General features: G+C 40.5%; 1 protein-coding gene across 1 annotated transcript; it reads right to left on the bottom strand.

Annotated features, from left to right (window-relative positions):
* Nucleotides 1–233: 233 nt before the first annotated feature.
* os9 (OS9 endoplasmic reticulum lectin) lies at nucleotides 234–18987 on the bottom strand. The gene is made up of 15 exons (XM_083770911.1): nucleotides 18826–18987; nucleotides 17042–17224; nucleotides 14844–14907; nucleotides 13428–13504; nucleotides 13129–13227; nucleotides 12834–13035; nucleotides 12505–12642; nucleotides 12114–12229; nucleotides 10776–10830; nucleotides 9753–9835; nucleotides 8367–8570; nucleotides 7666–7867; nucleotides 7052–7219; nucleotides 2500–2609; nucleotides 234–1738 (listed from the first exon to the last, which is right to left on the bottom strand). Exons 1-15 carry the CDS (start codon nucleotides 18973–18975, stop codon nucleotides 1601–1603), a joined length of 1989 nt encoding a protein of 662 aa, XP_083627037.1. The 5' UTR covers nucleotides 18976–18987; the 3' UTR covers nucleotides 234–1600.
* Nucleotides 18988–19322: the final 335 nt, after the last annotated feature.

Below are 19322 nucleotides of genomic sequence, written 5' to 3'. Positions count from 1 at the left end.
TAGATGCGTTACAGAGACTACATTTTTTTTTACTCATTGCTTGCAGACAATATATCACCGAATAGTGTATGCAATTAATGCATTCAAAAGAGCTGAATAAATGTTTTATGGACCTATAATAGTGATTATTATTTAAGTTAAGTTTTGCCATAACCATTTATTTTGCCATAAATCAGGTAGCTTTAAGGTACGGCCATGACAGCAATGGTAGGAAAGAAATATAATCATATTCGCTATTCGGCCAACTGTTTCCATCCTATATTCGATATTGGGTTTCGGCCAAGAATTTCCCTTTTGGTGCATCCCTAAAAAATACTCAATAATTCTTTGATCATTCTTCCTTTTGGGATTGTTTAACTGGATTCCCAAACAGTTGACAGTTATCAAGCAAATATGACTTTATATATTTGTGCAGTATGGATTGGTCCTAGCCTGGCTCAAGACCATAGACTCTGCTCACTCAATGAGTGGACTGCCTTTGCCTGGTTTCCAGCCTGATTGACTGCGATAAGCAGGCTAGATTGGTCCAAAATTGGTGACAGATTTCGACAACCTCACTCAATAACTCAAGCCACTCTTGATTTGTGGTAATATCCAACATGTCAAGTAAATTTTATATTCAAGCAAATTATTTACAGATTAATATCCATTAAACTACAATTATTCACAAACTATACAAATTCAGCCCTTGTGGTACACTTCTGAATAATCGTTAGAAAGGATTTTGTGGAATCTTTCATTTGGTTGACTGCATTTGATTGACACTTGACATTTGCTAGTAAATGTACAGCCACAAGGTGAATCTCAGCCATCTTAGACAAAAACGTTTAGCAGACTTACAGACTACACATCCTAAACTCTTGTTGCATTTTGAATCCCTTTTACCATATGGAATAGAACTAAAAGTAAATTATTTCTGCCAGCAAATTAATGCATAAAATTCCATTTCTGAGGTGCTTCTAAAAATGTAAAGTGCCACAGTATAAAGTGTAGAATTACTAATATGATCTACAATTGAAAAGATTTGTGCTTACTGATGTTTTCCTTTCTTTTTTTATCAGCAAACAGTGCATTATCAAAAAGCTTTACAAGAACAAAATCATGAATGTACATCTGTGCCCCTCTTGAGTTTTTGCCTTTTGACATTAAAATCACTTTTCAGAGGGGTGAGAGAAAACGGAGTACCCTTTGCAACATATCACTTGTTCACTTGAGTCACATACGATTTCCTCTGGTTGCTTCCCTGCAGAGACGCATAACAAAAATGCAGGACGTTATACAACTACGTTTACAGTGTTGTTGCCAAAAAAACAAAAAAAAAAAACGTCATGGTCAGCTTTATAGCTACCGATATCCATCAATGTCATTATCCCATCGGAGAGGAAAACGCAGAACTTCATACTGCTGTTGGGCTACAACTGGGATGTTTGTCGTGCAACATACAAGTGGTGCCTACTGAGGAACAGACACATTTTCTGAATGTAGACACAGGATATCGTCCGTCAGGTTTAATAGTAAGCGCTGTAGGGCGGATGACAATCTCCCTGCCTACTGGTCTCCATAGGAGTCTGGTTTACCATCACAACATGTGAGTGACAGCTCAGATGTCTACATCATCCGAGTCAGAGGTGCTAGATGGTGGAGGCTCCTCTTGTGACTCTCCCCACACAAACCTATAGTTATTCTCCAGTTCCTTTTGCCTCTTTTCCTCCTTGTAAACTTCTTCTGTGCCTCCAGTCTGAGGGGTAAGGAGAAACAATGAACATCTCCTTAATTAATCACAACTTCATCACAAATGATTACTTCCAAAACAAGCAGAGTGCCGAGTGTGTAAAAGTGACTCAGTCACCCTGATGAAGGCAGTTGTGCCGCAATGCGTAGGTGAATTTTAATTATTGCGAATGCAATAGCCACTTTATTAAAGGCTTTTTATGTTTCTACGAGAGTGCCTTGGCCTCTTCTTCTTTTTTGTGTGTAAAAGTGAAGTTTGGCAGATTCACCCACCCATGACACCCATGACACACATGACACATGACACCCACCCACCCACCCATAACCCATAAGACACACAAAAGAGGACCGTACTGAAACATGTTTAACTGGAATTGGCTCTTTCTGTTACAGCCTGGAGCCAATGGCGTCATAATTTGTACAAGCGATAACAAATAAATGTTGAATGTTGAATTTCACCAAGAAAATGCTTGCTGATCGACACTACAAGTGTAATTGCGGTACTATGATTCAACCAATTTAATATACAGAATTATAAATGGAAAAAATGAAATAACCCCTTGAGATGTAACATCTCATTTTCAAGGGGGGGTCCACAGATTACAAAATTAATAAAAACAATTATACATTAAACAAATTTTACAGACAGTTGGCAAACATACAACAACACTTAAAACTGCAACAACAGCAATATACAGAGCACTTAAATTATTATGATTTGGTCAAAGCATGAACAGGTAATCTTGGGTAACAGTCAATTTAACTTACCAGTAGATTTATGAGCAGCTCCCTGAAGGATTTAGTATCTTCTTCAGTCAGCCATTGGTCCCCCGCCTCCTCTGCATTCTTTCGCGTTAAGATCTTCACCTCAATTTTACCTAGGAACACAACAGGACAACCAATTACTAACACACAAGAGTAAATGACACTCAGGATCACACAAAAGCAACAATCATGATGCAAAAACATGTAAACACGAGAGCTGATGAACATGACAGACAAGAGACAACAGGGATGAAATACATTTTCTTGTGCATTTTGGCAGAGATAAGCTGTTATATCATGACTGATTTATACTACACTTGGGTCTCACAATACGCGTAGCTGCTAGATCAGCTGTTTTTAATGGATGCCACTGGCATTGTAAGTAAAAAAATCACCCTTTAGGCCAGATTAATTGAATTCATAGGACCACAATGGAAAGTCACAGGACTACAGGACTTTTTTTGTGTTATCCCTTTAGCCCAAGTGTTCTCTGTACTTCTGTGCGGTTTCCATTTTTTCACTAAAAAAGCAAGTATGGTGTGAATATATTGTTCAGCCACTATACTGCTCTGAAAAAAATACGATACATTTATAATTTGCAGTCCAAATTTAGCATTTTGAATTTAAGTGACCTACTGGCAATATGCATAGTTGCATACTATCGCATACAATAGAAATGACAGGAAATATTTTAGTGCTTATTTTATTCATTAAAAAACTAAAACTTAAATTCCATTGCACAACAAGAACGGTTTAGTACTGTTCAGACCATACTAAATCGTACTACATAGTATACATTATACATTAATTATACAATTCCCCATATAAAATTGTGTCCCCATTAGTTGTTGTTGGGGTATTTTGCTACAGTACATTTGCACGTGTGGAATTTGTCCTATGGCTGCCATTAATACGGCTGGGGACATGGGCGGAGCTTGAGGGGGTTCAGGCCCTGGCAAAAAAAAAAAAAAAAAAAAAGTTGTTTTTCTTTTTTAAACTTAACTTCTGACTGTAGTTTGTAATCATCTCTCTTATCATGATATGATGACTCGCTATATGGCTGTAGTGCATGTGTGTATGTGTGTGAGCTGCTGTACTACCTAAATAACTCATTTTTAGGGGTTAGGGCATTGTAAAAACGCTAAAATAATCAAATAAAGGTCGGGTGTCGTTGGCCAAGCAGTCGCACCCCCAGGCGTCAAGTTCAAGCTCCGCCTATGGCTGGGGAGCAGGGCTTTGCACAGGGCAAGTCCCTGGCCTTCACAAGCGAGGACAAGGTCACTTATTTGTGTTGTATTTTGGATAAACTCTAAAGAACAGATTCCGGCTGCAATACTGAATCTGTCGGCAGGGGCATTCAGAACGTGTACATGCATTGCCGTTAGCTAGAATGAATAAAGAGGATGGTGCACGGAGGCGCGGCCTAGGCTCCTTGGGAGGTTTGCACATGTGCAGTGTAAACAGGAACTGCAATGATGTGTTCCAGCAGAGGTGCTAGATTAAAGCTCATAACTTGTGATGTAAATAATGAGATCCAGAACAGTTGAGAATTAAACAGCAGCCACCCTTCCCTTTTCAAATGTTTTGTATCATCCACAGCTCTTGAATGAACAGTATTCATGTTCCTTTGTCATTTCACAAAAATAAAAGTTTGACACATGTACTAAAGAACATGGAAAATCCACAAAAGAAAATATGTAATATGTAATAATTATACACAACATTTTTTCCACAGTTATGAAATTGATATACTTTTTAAAATAAAAACAAAATCTACTTTGTACTATTCTCTTTTTGTGATATCATTTTTATTATTTCAGTTCCGGGTCAGCAACTCTCATGCACCTTAATACTCTATGCTAGCACCTCTGCTGGAACACTCCATCATCGCAGTTCCTGTTTACACTGCACATGTGCAAACCTCCCAAGGAGCCTAGGCCGCGCCTCCGTGCACCATCCTCTTTATTCATTCTAGGCCGGGAAATGAAAACACAGGTGCCCTACCAGAAGAGGAGGGCGGACAAACGGGACAAAATCCCGTTATCCACATTTTAGTGGGCGGCGCCCCAGAGGCAAATGCAAAGGAAACAAACAGCAGAGAGTGCTGCACTTTCCTTCTTTTGCCAATGTTTTTCTAAGTGAATTTTTTTAAACTGAAATCATTGCTTCTGGTGGTCCATGGATTGGAACAATTTCAGGGCGTCCAAAAGCACCACTGATATAGCAACACAAGTTTTACAGAAAACTGTTGGGATTTAGAAGGCATTTATAGAATCGACCTTGGGTCTTAATGGGTTAACTTGCACCCCAGGTCTCACTTAACCTCGGTTCACTTCAGTAGTCTATGATGACTCAGGCCCAGGCTATACGTACATGGATCTTTTGCAAAACGCACATTTCTTTGTGCGTTTGGGCCTTTCAGCCACACGCAAACGGCGTTTTCAGCCACTCAAACGGAGGTTTTTGGAAACGGATAAATAAGTGAAGATTTTCGAAAATATCCGTTTCAGTGGAGCTGTGTAGTCATGCGAAACGGAGCTTTTGAGAAACGATGATGTCACCTTTTATTAGCGCATATCATTTTTACTATAATTAGGTTAGGTAAGAAATGCAGCTTGTGCCTGCATGGAAACTACACATATATATCCATCATTGTTCAAGTTTATATTTATATATCACTGTTAACAACTTTAAAACTTATCATATGTTGCATCAACTGCAGCGAGCAAAGGCTCTGCTCTGCTGCATACAATAATAAATATATCAGCCTAGTCCAGTGCGGACTGGTGATTTCATTTGGATTGGTGCTGAGTGCAAAGCACAACCGATTGTTTTAATTCAAAGTGGTATATATATATTCTGTGAAATGTGTATCGTCATTGCGTGTATCTACAAGGTCCAAGTGTTGCGTCCACATGCAGCGCGTTGTGAGCTTGCAGATCGTCGGTGCCCCACTCACCATGAATCCAAGCAGAGGTCCTCACAAGTTTAGGTAAAACACTGCCAGTCCTCAGCATAATGGCCCGTTGCGCAAAGTTAAGATTTTACTTGTGCGATATTCAGATAATCTTCAACCGATTGTTATAATTCGAAGTGGTATATATTCCGTGAAGTTTATATTTTCATTGGGTGTACAAGTCATGTTTTTAATATGCCTTTATCAAAATATAGAGAGATGGTAAGCCATGCAGCCCATTGACTGCATGTCACTGTGCCTACATGCTGACAATGTGCACGGCACACGTGAACTTGTATTAGCCTACATTATAACGTGACATATATTATACAGCTCGAAAATATAGCCACTCTACAAGCTCACAACTGGTTGTGGACACTTCTATAGGTCTGACTAATTTCTGTGCCAACTGCCAAGTCGCCAGAGCAATGGTAAAGTGTCTATCATTTTGGAGAGAAAAGTCGAGAGTCGGGATCTGGAGACATGCTGACAGACAATGAAAGAAACATATACTTCCACTCACAATTTAGGTGGCTTAATGCGGTAAATATTCCTTCATTAAAAATATGATTGGCACCTCATAAGTGTAAATATAAAATCAAATATAATATAGCCTACAATTGAAACCTGCTACTGCAGTGATTTTATCCTGTGTTCAACGCGTTTCTGCGTTTGTGTGTGGACATAGATATCTCTGTCGTATGGGCAGGGATTTTTTCTAAAACGGAGGGCGAAAATATACGTTTTGCAAAAGATCCATGTATGTATAGCCTGGGCCTCAGAGTGGAGGAGAGAGTCTTCCATCTTTCATTGCAGTTGGTTTTCAAGATCCTAAATGGCATAGTTCCCAAATACTTGCTCAATTTCTTGTCCAGAGTGAGGGATACTCATGGGTGACTCACTAGGGGGAGTTCCTTTGACCAAGTTGTTCCCCCCAAGTTTCATTCAACTCCAGCAGCCCAATTGATTGATTGATTGATTGATTGAAATATTTATTAACAGTTTGCAGAATTACAGTACATTTCAAGCACAAACTCAATACAAAGACTGTTAACTGTGAGTGGACGACCCAATTAAGCATTACACTTGTTTACAAGAGGGTCCACCATGTTCAATTCATCAAAACATTTAGAGACGTACAAATAGCCCAAGTGTACTGGATTCACTGTCACTGTAAAGTATACTGTGCAGGGCTGCTTTCTTTACCTTAATAAGCCCTATTTTATACTATGTCATATGACGGCATTGCACAGAGAAAATGGCCAATCTATACCTCAAAAAAGTTCCCGACAGGCAGACACACACACACACACACACACACACACAGACCCGTCTCATACAGTATGCAGCTAGCCTCTTGCGGAAGAAACACCATCTGCGTAAAACTCACAACCATTTTTGCACCAGGGTTAATGTGGTTAATTCAGCATTATAACAGAAGAGGCATATTAGTCTCCCAATAGGAAGCCCTCCAACGCCTGAACAGGACGGTCATACACTGGACAAAGATGGAAAGAGAAGTAGGTATACAGTATACTCAAAAGAGAACAGATGGAAAAGAGACAGGCTGTGTGCTTTTGGTGCACTCCCCTTTCCTACCTTCGGCCTTCAGTCCTGCCTTCTCTAGCTGCTCTTTTACCACGTCCTTTATGTGCTGCCACTGCGGGTCGCCTTCTCCCATCTCCTCAACTTTGACCTCCCCATCAGAGCTGCCGCCCGTCTTATACTTAGTAATTTTGATCTTAACATGGTCATCGTCCACTTGGTCTGGGGGTGACGAAGACAAAAGGGGGACAAATAGCACAGGTCACCTCATATGTACTGCAGGGCAGCACGATGGAGGAGGTGAGAGTCAAGAATGTGTGTTCCAATGTGTTCAATTGTTGCGATTAATAACAAATCAAAACACTATGACACTATCCCACAGATGCACAGAAGGCAGCAGAGGCAGAGATAACTCACTAAATAAAGGAATTAAATAATGGATCCCTCTCTGGATTCTGCTCCGTTCATACGAGTTTGAGCTGTGTGTATCTGTCAATTGTGGATCTAAAAATCCTTGCTGGATTGCTTGCTTGATGTGAAATAAAGAAAATAAATGATGACAAACATTCACACGCTGATGAATATGAAGTGTGACATCAGACAAAATGGAGATGTACAGTACATACACATGCATGGTGAAATAATGTCCAGGCACGCTGGCCTTGTACCTGGCTGTTGCGGAGCCAAGCTAGGGCTTCCCCTGGTCGGGTCGCTGGCTCTCGGACCTCCTCCCATTTGCTGTTCTGGGTCTTGGACTTCTTTGTCCTCCAACTGGTCGAGCAGTTTGTCCAGAGTGGTCTCCAGTGTCTGTGTGGCCTGAGTACGATCAAACTCTCCTTTCAGTCCCTCTGTCTCCAACTCCTGCTGGGCCTAGATAGCAGAGGTGCAAACCAAAACGTTCATTATACAGTAAAAACAAACATTATACCATCATTACTTACTTTACATGTCATTATATGGATTTCAAGGCAGTAAAAGTAAATAGTGTCAGTTGGACCGGAATGTTAGACTAGAATGTGCAGTTGGACTGGAATGTGCAAAGAAAGAGGTCGACAATTTACTTTCATAAGGATATCGAGCCAAAGCAAAAGCACCGTTACTTATGATCTTTTTACATGCATCCATTTCGGTATAATATTTCTTAATCACACGCGCACACACGCAAAATTCTGACCTATTGGGGACATTACAGGAAACAGAAACGTCATTATAATTAACCAGGAAGCATGAAGGTGCACCCCAAATTCCATTGCAATCCAGTTCAAGATACTTTGCTTAAGACCAAAATATTGTACAGACGGACGGGTGAACATCTGATCGACCGGTGGAAATAGGGACTTTGATAGCAGGGATGAAAACAGCTACACACCTCATTGATGATGTTGTCAAACTCCTTCTGCATCTCCTCCTTTATTTCCTCAATCTTCTCAGAGGGCACTGAGATGTCAGCCATTTCATCTTCAAACTCTTGTAGCAAGCGTTGATCTTCATCCTTCTCTTTCTCACTGTGCTTGTCCTTTATCCCATCAGCCTTTTGCCTTTCTCCTTCACTTTTAGCTTGGTTTTGTGTCTTCTAAGACCAAAAAAAGATATAACATTTAGAAATTAAATAAATCAGAGGAACTGTAGCCATTTAGGACTGAGTTTGATTCTAAAAACGCCTTCTAAATCCTGATATAAGTTTTCTGAAAACCTTCAAATATTTATTAAAAAATAACTATATTGCTCTACTGTACATAAATAACTACCCCAAAAGGGGTTCCCGTCCTGAAGGGTATAGTTACAACTAGAAAAAGTGCCCTTCCACCAGGATTTCTTCCTCAGCCTAGTGGGAATATGCGTGCACAGTTTCATCGCAATCGGACGCTGCGTTGAGGAGTTGTGGCGATTTGTACAAAGCGGGCTACTCCTGAAAACTGTAGGAGCCAATCGTGGCCAATCAGGATGGAATATGAGAAATCAAACAAACCTGTCTTGATCACATGACTATGGAGATCATGTGTACCGATTTGCGTGAAATTTGGATAAAATCTGAAGGAGTAATAATAGAAAATGTGTTTTACATATGTCGGCCTCCTGGTGGCGCTATAAAGAGCAGATGTGAAAAATTCCAGGCAAATGTTTTTCCTTGGCCTCTAGGGAGTTGGCATACAAAGTTATCCACAGATCCGTGCAGTTAGAGGTAAAAACACTTTTCGGCCAGTTATACCTTGAGGCTGAGTTGAAATTGTTCATGTGGCATTTCGTCCTCGGCCTAGTGGGAATGTGGGTGCAGAATTTCACGGAAATCACGCAATGTGTTCATGATTTGCAGCATTTTGTTTGAAACGGAGCACTCCTGTGAACTTTGGAAGCCAATCTTAACCAATCAGGATGGAGTCTGAGAAATCTGAAAGACCGGTTTCGTTGAATGGCTCTAGAGAGACTGTGTACCAATTTGCGTGATGTTTGGACAAAATCTGTAGGTGTACTGTGCAAAAACTTGTTTTGCACAAAGCAGCCTCCTGGTGGCGCTATAACAGGCCGTTCTGGAAAGTTTGGGGCAGAGGTTCATCGTTGGCATCCAGGGAGTGTGTGTGCAAAATTTGGCATGGACCGGGTTAACGGTGGCCGAGATTAGCTGCTCACGGACACATGGACGGACACACGGACGGACACACACACGGACGGACGGAGTGCAAAACATACTCTCCCCCCATGCCTTCGGCCTGGTGGAGACAAAACGGGGTTCCGTCCTTAATGGGTAGAACTTTACCTTTCTGTTGCTTTCTTTGAGGTGTTGGACAAATTTCATCAAGTCTGCTGGGTCCGTGATGATTTTAAAATTGAACTTCTCAACTAAAAGAAGAGACAGACAAGGGAGAGAAAATGAGAGTAAATATGTATGAAGTTGTCATTAATCGAATACTGAACAAGACTAGGAAACATAGTTGGCAATCTACAAAACCGGTTGTGGGGAACAGTGGATGTCAGAAAGGGAAACCTGTGAATTATGGACTTTCTGTCCATAAATGGTGTACAAACTCTTACTTTGCAGTTGTGCACCCAGATTATATTTTTATCTTTTAAAACATGCAACATAAATTTGGTTTTCACTCCAAGACCAAGTGCCTTTTGCCAGTAGCAGCTAAACTTAATGAAACCAAACCAATGTTCTTTCTAGAAATCATCTTCTCCTCCTTCAAAAGCAGAGCAACAGCGAGAACTCTTTTGATTCCATGAAGGTTCCATGGTTGTCAGTTGCTTAGCGCTGATTTCTGCCTGCGGTTTTAAAGCAATTATTGCATAACAAAGAATGACGTACATCATGGGCAAATATGCACTGTGACACACTGTACTAAAAGGAGCTAGTAAAACAACAGTCAGTCAATACTGCTGCCGCCTGTTGTTTATATAAGCTAACATGTAAGATTTTTGTGTAAACAAAATGTAATTTTGTTTAATCTGTATAGTAGACTGTTATTTGATCTAGGTTAGATATCTTTGGTTCAACCCGGTCTCTGGTGTGACACAACTTTTGATCTGAAGAACCAAATTCGATTTCTCCCCAAGGCAAGCAGGCACGTACTAATTAGCTCGGTGAGTAAAATAAATGCAGCACTTGCACAGTAGAGCTGGGTTCAAAATAAAAATCTGGGGTAGAACAGGAAAGGTACATAGCACAGCTTTCATGTCAATTTATACATAATATGGCAAATGGCTCAACTCTCATCTCTCCAAATCCTCACTGCCAGGAGGTCTATATTTTGTCTAAAAGGAGCTGATAAAAATGCGTTACCTTCATCTATAACTTCGTTGTCTCCAAGTGAATTATCATCGTCGTCTTTTTTTGCCTGTGAAATCAAAATATCGTTTAAGTCTTATGAAATAGCTTCATTCTACACTATCCAATACATGAGATAGCAAAAAGTGATGTCGTCTCATGGAACACACAGATTCTACTCTAAACCCTGTCAAACCAAACAACTCAGTTATAATCTTAACATTTGGACTAGCCATGATTCATGACTCTCGTATTCATACGAGAGTCATGACGCAACTTCACCCTGGTTTTTGCGAACGCTACATTTACAAAGAATTAAAATATATAAACATTCGCATTTCAAATATAAAGTACTCACAAAGTGTCCCACGGGTGTTAGTTAGTAGCAGCGCCAGCGATTAGAATTTCTGCATCCCGCGTTGTTTAATAAAAAGCATTTTTATCCAAGGTGTTATTTTGCCATTGGCTTTCAACTACGCGCCCCTATCGGTCGGGAGGAGGGTGGCACTCGGTGTGTTCGATATAGGTAGGCTGACCGCCCTGCCAATACAGACTAATAGGCGAGTGCGCTCCCGGTGTGCAACTGTGGATTTCCCAAACGAACCCCGTTTGAAAAAAGTAGCCGGGGAGCTCGGACAAAAATGCTTTTTATTAAACAACGCGGGACGCAGCAATTCTAATCGCTTGCGCTGCTACTAACTAACACCCGTGGGACACTTTGTGAGTACTTTATATTTGAAATCTGAATGTTTATATATACGGAAATCTTGTAAATGCAGCGAGCGCAAAAAACAGGGCAAAGTTCCTGCATGACTGTCATGATAATCATCATGGCAGTCATGTTCCAGGGCTACATTTGGACATGAGGTGTATACTGTGTATAGTATACTAACCAATCTCTCTATACTTGCTGCTATCTAGCAACACTTTGCTCTCAATCAACAGAATGTTGTGAATACTGTGTGTTCCAATTCTATTTTGGTAGATAACCAGGAAGCAAGTTGTTGCCTGACAGACATCATCAACCCGGGCCTATCAACCTCTGGCAATTTTTGATTAGAAATGAATTACATTAGATTAATTTTCCAGGGTATAATGGCTGGATAAAGTCAGTTTGTGGTTTTCTAGGGGTCGATACTACGATTTAATAAATCTTGTATGGGACAATTATGAACCAATCAGAAAGCATGAATTCACCCTACCATTAATTGTAACTAGAAGTTACAACTTTGTTTGTGTTTGCATTAATATATAAAATGTGAGCAACCAAGGACAACAGGAATAACATTAAATGGGCATTATCTTTCTTAAGAAAACCATAAAAGAAAGAAATTAAAAAGTAAAATTCTGTACCAGAATCCCTTGTTTTTTAACAGTTGATTTTGATCCATCGGGCCTGGTAACTCCATCCCAAAAGTCAGAGTCCTCCGTGTCCTCCAGTCCTGCATCCTCATTTGTAACAGTAGTATCTGTTTTAACAGAAACCCATGCAATCATCTCAAATGCAATTAGTACATGATAGTACGTACTACGTCTATTAGCTTTTTTAAACTTATAAAGAACAAATAGCTAAAATGGCCACTCTACTAACTCATGTTGTGTAATGCGACACAATGTGAAAATAGCCATAACATCACAATGCAGTGTACTCTTGTAGATCAGCTACTTTTGCAAAGTCTAAATTTCGTTCGTTTTTTATTTTGCCAAAAATGTCCAAAATAGGGACACCAAGTTGAAAAAGCACCTTTTCTGTCTAACGCCATGAGGTCTGGGTCATCTTCTGTGACTTCTACTGTAGCGTCCGCCCCTTCATTACCAGCCAACATCTCATCTAGACTTTTCAATTCCTCTGAGATCTGTTCTACTTTACGCTTAGTGTCCGCTGGGAATACATTAGAGAGAGAAAGAAATAAAGGGTACAGGAGGTTAATTTAAGCAGAAAATGTAAGAAGAAATAAAGACATAAGCAAACAAAGACAATTCCAGGTTTCCAAAAATAGACAACCTAAAAAGATTTCAGCACAGATAACGCAAGCATCCTCTGACATACACACTAATTTCCTGCCAACTCACAGACTTGAGCCTTGACGTAGTCCATGTACTGCTGGGCACTAAGAGCAGGCTGGCACACAATACCCTGGGGCTTAGCAGTGGAGGGTGGCTGTAGGAAGGGGTGCTGACAGGTGCGGCCTGTGTGGACCGTCAGCACATAGTGGCAAGACTGAGGCTCATCCACTCGGGCAATGTAGTCACTGGAGCCTTCTTCACACACAAACTGAAAAATGTAATGTGGAAAGGGTCAATTTGTCTGGGTGTATAGGCAACAGAAATGCTATTTGAAGCTAAATTAAGAGTGCAATTTACTCACCCTGACTTCAGTCTGCCTGGGACTTCCATTCAGGTCGCACTTTGAGCCGTTTACATAGCTCTGACTGTGGTAGCGCTTCAGTCTGTGCTGCTTGGAGGCCTGAACAGGGAGAGGCTTTGTTACATAAATTGATTGGTGGCAATATTCCGTAAGGCTATAATATACTGCCTCAGGCAATGGAACAAATCAAATATATTTCAATTTAATTATTTATAGCTCAAGGTCACATTATAAGATTCATGGACCAGACCTGGTTCTCTCCAATAGTCCTGGTGGGTTTTTAATAAATGGATATTTACCTTAGCAGTTTCATTGCTCCAGTCAAATTCAGATTCATAATAGCCAAGGAAGAGAACATCCCCTTTGATCTCTGTGTCTGTTGAAAGAACGAGAGTGGCCCTTGTTGTTTATAGACAGGCGATTTAGTCTTAGGGCACATTCACACCTGTAGTTTGGTAGAGCTACTGTGTAGTTTAATTCATAAACTACTGTGTAGTTTAATTCATAAACTACACAGTAAAATCTAGTGTTAAAATTATACTTTGAGTAATAGTTAGGACATCGTAAAGTAAGGGCAACGTGGATGCAGGGGGTGGATGTTACGGTGTGTGTGTGTGTGTGTGTGTGTGTGTGTGTGTGTGTGTGTGTGTGCAGGTGCTGGAACCCAATCGCCTACATTCTCTCTCTAAACATCCTGCACACAGTACACTGCAGTGTTTTTTGAGGGGCGTTAGACCGTCCTATATTCAAATGAGCCTTCACACCTGCCCAAATGGAGCACACTTTCCGACAATATGCTCCAGGATTCGTTCTAGCACTCGCATGACTTGAGGTCATTTTGACCTATTTTTTTTAGAGTTGAGATCAGTGCAACATGATTACATTAAAATGTATCCATGTTGGCTACACATCTGGTAAACCTGATTACAAGGACACAAGTGAAGAAAGTGAATGCCTAGGCAACCCTTAACAGTGTTAAAAAAAACGTGTAAACATGTGCATCTGTTTGCACGCTCCCTTTCCTTCACAGCAGAAGAGCTGCTGAATGTCCAGGAACAGACAAAACCGGACTAGGGATGTTAATCGCCGTTAAGAAATTAATCAATTAAATGTAACAGTTTACAATTAATCAAAAATTCTGCGGTTCTATTGGGTTGTTTTCTGTAAATGTAATGCGGTCTGCACGTGGCAGAGGAACGCACATAAGGGCCGGTTAAAAAAGGACCCCCCCCAACCTTGGTAGCCACAGAAGCATATCTGCTTTTGCATGTGATGTGACAGACAAGACAGTGCACTTTACATTTCATTTTATTCTTCATACAAAGATGCCATTGCCTGGCCCTGTATCACAAATGGTATCACAAATGGCCTTTTGTATTTTTTCTGAATATCAGCAAAATGTAGATTTTAAACATTCAGGGAAATTATTAAGATTATTCTTTTTTTAAACGCAGCTCATCAACTAACCAGTTAATCGATCAAAACGTATCAATTAATGAATGAATCGATAATTCCCATGCCTAAATCGGACAAACATTGTCTGAGTGCCAAGGTCAATATGTTAGACTGGACAGTGGACAACAATGGAATGTTGTCCACTGGTAATATTGTAATGATTTCCACTGGGTGATCACAGTCACAGAACTGCGAACTATAAACAGTCCATTATGCTCATCTAATAAAAGAAAATATAAGTTATTAGTACGATAACTCACCCTCAAGGTGGTACTGTCTGATATGCTGTCCGTGACAGAACTCGTAAGTCCACCAGTCCTTGGTCTGCAGAAAGTACAGATTAAAAAAAGTATTTTCCTTTAAATTGTTTATACATCTTCCAAACCTTCCTTCAGACTATTGTACAACATACAGTGAACTCCCTGCTCCCAGCTTTTAGGTTTTACACAATGCTTACCTAAACTCCCACGGGTCAAAATGAGGTTAATTTCGTGTTTGAAAAAACCAATGAGGGTCTGTACTCTGTACTGCTCAAATAGGAGTTTTGTCGTTGCGGTTTTAGCATGGTTGTTCAAACCATGTCAACACTGTGGCAATAAATCTGGCATAAGGGAGCATTTTGCGTTACATTACATTCATGTGTGAATGATATAATCATTTTGTAATAGTGTGTCACTGTCAACTGACCTATACATCTGCAACTTGTAACTGTCCTGTTCTACCTTGGATTTGAACCTCTCTTCTCTCTGACAGACAGTGATCTTGTGGTTAGAGTGTGCGCCCTGAAACTGGGAGGTCGGGGTTCGATCCCCGGCTGGATCATACCAAAGACTGCAAAAATGGGACCCAATGCATCCCTGCTTGGCACTCAGCATCAATGGGTTGGATTGGGGGGGTCAAATCAACTAATGAAACGATTCCCGAGCATGGTCCACTGCTCCAAGAGATGTGTCAAATGCGAAATGCGGGGTTGAATTTTGACTTTCAGGTCAAAATCTGTGAACAAATTAACTTCCCCCTGTATGCATTCCCCTGTATGTATGCACTGTACTACATCTATTTACCAAACAGTGGGTTGGGGCCCATGAATTAAAACTTTTTTCAAAAAACATTACTAAATTAAATAAAAACATTACATTACATAAGAATTTTCATAAATTAAAAAAAATCTAATAATAATAATAAAAATAAACACACTTTTAATAAGAAGTAGTGAAAATAGCAGATCTCGAATAGAATAGCGGATCCGACCCATCCTCAGCAAGGAGTCTGCTCATCTACTGCCTCAGTCATCTTCATCATACCAGGCTTGATTGTATTTTGAAATTCTCCTTCCGAGTCCTAGTCTGCAGGCATGCTTAATACTCAATTGCCTTGCTGCACCATGCCTTGTCGTGTTCAACTTACATTTTCACGTTCCCCATTTCGTGGACCCTTCACTAGCAATCTGGGAACCCATCGGCAAAAAAAAGAAAACCTCTGCTGTTTGTTTCCTTTGAATTTGCCTCTGGGGGCAGGCCCCAGTAGAATGTGTATAACAGGATGTTGGCCTGTTTAGCCCGGCCTCAGCCCTCCACTTTGTGTGGTGTGCCTGTGTTTTCATTCCCACTATCAACAGTGTATACACATTCTGAATGGCCTCGCTGACAGATTCAGTAGTGCATCAGGCAGCACAGAGTCTGTTCTTGAGAGATTACTTCACTAGTGTCTTCTGCCCACATCAAATTCAAAACACTGGAGATAACTTACAAGGTAATGAAGGGCGTGGCACCCCTACACTCCTTACCACTCACTTAGATCAGCTAACACAGGACCTCTGTACAGACTGTACTTCCCTTCCCTACGACCACCCTGACCAACATTCTAAGCTTCCTCCTGATTCCCAAGCTCACTGTGGAATGACCTCCACCTGACTGCAGATTCACTGTCACTGCCACAGTCTGAAAACTCACCTCTTCAGACTCCCACTCAATTCAATTTCAATTCAAAGGGCTTTATTGGCATGAGAAAACATACGTTTACAATTGACATTGCCAAAGCAAAAAGCAGAACAATACAATACAATCTCACCCTGCAGCACTTCCTTGTACCACGCAAATTTGGAATTCTTGTTGCTGATTTTTGGCGAGATGATTTCAAAGACATTATGAAGGGCAAAGTCAAAGAAGATGGCTTTATTAAGCTGTTAAGAGATATAGTTTGTGCTTGTCCACAAATGCTAAGAATGTTATTCAGATAGCATGTTGTGTTCAGACAGATCCTAGGTTTTATGCCATCTTGCACTTTGTTAAGTCACCCTTGATAAAACAAGCATCTGCTGAACTAGAAAAATACTTTTAGTGTTAGTGTAATACTCGAGTACACAATAAAATGAACTAAAATAACATTTCTGTATTTCAAAAAGGATCTCACGTTGAAGCGGTAAACATGTCAATATGTACTGAAATAGAGCACCAACCTTCACCAAGCAAGCAGCATTATGCATAGGTCTGAGAAGTTCTGGGATGCCAGGCCCAGTGTAACTGTGTGGGTCCGCTTCAGATGCTGGGTCTTGGTGAAATCTGACAGCTTGGGCTGGAAGTCGACACTCATACAGCTGCTTGTATTTGTTAGAAACCATCACAACCTCCTCAGTCTTGGCCTGCAACAAAACCTTTGTCTGTGAACCTTCATAATAAGATATATCCCGAGTTAAAAAGTTAAAAACATGCATTTAACATTGCTTACTCCCATGGCTAACAACTAGTCGCAATTTGCAACTCTAGATTTTTACCAGTGAAAAGCACTGGTCTATGAATAGCCATAAAAACTTCGACATAATATAGTCATACTGACACGTATTTCTGATTGGCTGCCTTTCTACGCAAACCATAGAGGGGGGGAAGCAACCAGACACGTTTAATGCCATAGTCCAAACGGTCGCGCGACAGCTGTGCGTGAGGTGCGACATATAATGGGTTGGAGAATGTGCTACCTGAGAGTGCACAAATACAACCAGTCCATTTGTATTTCCATCAGAGTTTATTGTTATAAAAGGGTCCTTTGGTTCAATTTGTAGTAGGCTAAGGCTACACTGTCAGTTACAGTCATTTCGACAGATCCTGTTGTTAAAACTAAAAAAACTTTTATAAAATATTTACATTTCACAGCACAATTCTAGAGATATGAGGCAGCCACTGGTAATTAACTCATAATTGATCAGTTCTTGTTTTATAATAGGATGAATCTAGAGTTGCAATACCCTCCATTGACTCCCCACTCATCCAAATTGCTTTTGCGATCTGCTTGTATTAAACGACAAACTCACCAACATTGCAGCTGAAGCTGAAAGCTTGAATTGTCTTCTTTCTGCAAAGTGTTTGTTTCATAAAAATCCACCGTAGACATGTTATGACTTATGAGCTACTTTCTGTCAAGAAATTCTGTGCAGGTGAGAGTTGGAGTTTGGAAGCACTCGTTGAAGTCAGTGCTTCCAAATTCCAACTGTCCTGTCCTGCACAGAATGTCTTGACAGAAAGTATAGCTCATAAGTCATAACATGTCTACGGTGGATTTTTATTAAACAAACGCTTTGCAGATTGAAAGAGCTTTCCCTACAGCTGCAATGTTGGTGAGTTTAACGTTGTTTAATACAAGCAGATCGCAAAAGCAATTTGGATGAGTGGGGAGTCAATGGAGGGTATTGCAATTCTAGATTCATACATTAGAGAGTTGCAAATTGCGGATAGCTAACAGCTATCTTCCCCAACAGGGGCTTTAAATGAGCTGTGCTCACTTTTTATTATTTCTTGTACCAAAGCCTATGTGAGAGTATTTGTTCTAATGTATATGCTCCTTTATCTTATTTTAATTGTATCTCTTATATCCTCTATTTTTTAAGTGCATTGCACTCTGATGGCATTTAGTTTTTTCTGTAAAGCACTTGTGTATGAACCGTCTGTATAAATAAAGTTGCCTTGTCTTAATATGGAGCCATTTAAAAGTCAAGTAAAACGAGAATACATGCAACGTACGGTATAGTTCAGAGTTGAAAGCAAGCATGTGACAGCTGTCGTAATGCTTTTGCCTTGAACTTGAAGTCAGTAGTGCTGATTGCATTATATAATGCAACCCGGCCATACCAATTCTTAAACATCAAATTAATCGTCCGTTAATAATGTAAAGGTGAGCTCATGTTAGCATATGTTATTTACAAACGATAGCTATATTGCTATCGTTGTTACTTAGCCATCACCCACTCACCTGCCCCATAATGACTGGATCTGGAAGAATTTCGATGCCATATTTCATCTCATTTAGCTCCTCCAAATTTAAGAAGGCTGGAACACAGACGGGGGATATTAACAAGAAAACGTAGAATCTCTTTAGCCACCTAATGAAGGGAGCAGCCATGATTCTTTCACAGCCCCATCTGAGTGCCTGGCTGACAGACAGGCTAAAAACAGAAGCCCTGACTTGGTGAACGTGGATTGGACGACATGATCAGTAAAACGCGCCCATTGGCTGATATACATGTCAATCAATTTTTTTGTTTAGTTTTCTGCAGTACCTGTGGAAAGCTTGGTTTTGCTCTGATCCGCTCCACAGAGCGACTCTCTAGGGCCCTCACCAGGATTCTACTTTGCACATACATGAATTTCCGTATCCGTTTCCCAGTCTGCTGAGCGGAGCCCGCCCCTCAGAAGGTTGTTGTGGCACACATGCTTCCACACACGATGTGCTCTTCCATTGGCCTAAAT

Source organism: Protomyctophum parallelum (genome assembly GCF_964188405.1).
Source record: "Protomyctophum parallelum genome assembly, chromosome: 8".
In the NCBI taxonomy this organism is placed as follows: domain Eukaryota; kingdom Metazoa; phylum Chordata; class Actinopteri; order Myctophiformes; family Myctophidae; genus Protomyctophum; species Protomyctophum parallelum.
This window is presented reverse-complemented; position numbering and strand designations above follow the sequence as displayed.

Excerpts from the sequence above, each read along its gene's own strand:
- os9 (XM_083770911.1), bottom strand. The coding sequence starts at position 18,975 with ATGGCTGCTCCCTTCATTAGGTGGCTAAAGAGATTCTACGTTTTCTTG. Across the intron at positions 14,908-17,041 it reads ATGCTGCTTGCTTGGTGAAG|ACCAAGGACTGGTGGACTTA; the intron begins GTTGGTGCTCTA and ends TACTTTCTGCAG. Across the intron at positions 7,868-8,366 it reads TTGACAACATCATCAATGAG|GCCCAGCAGGAGTTGGAGAC; the intron begins GTGTGTAGCTGT and ends TCTGCTATCTAG.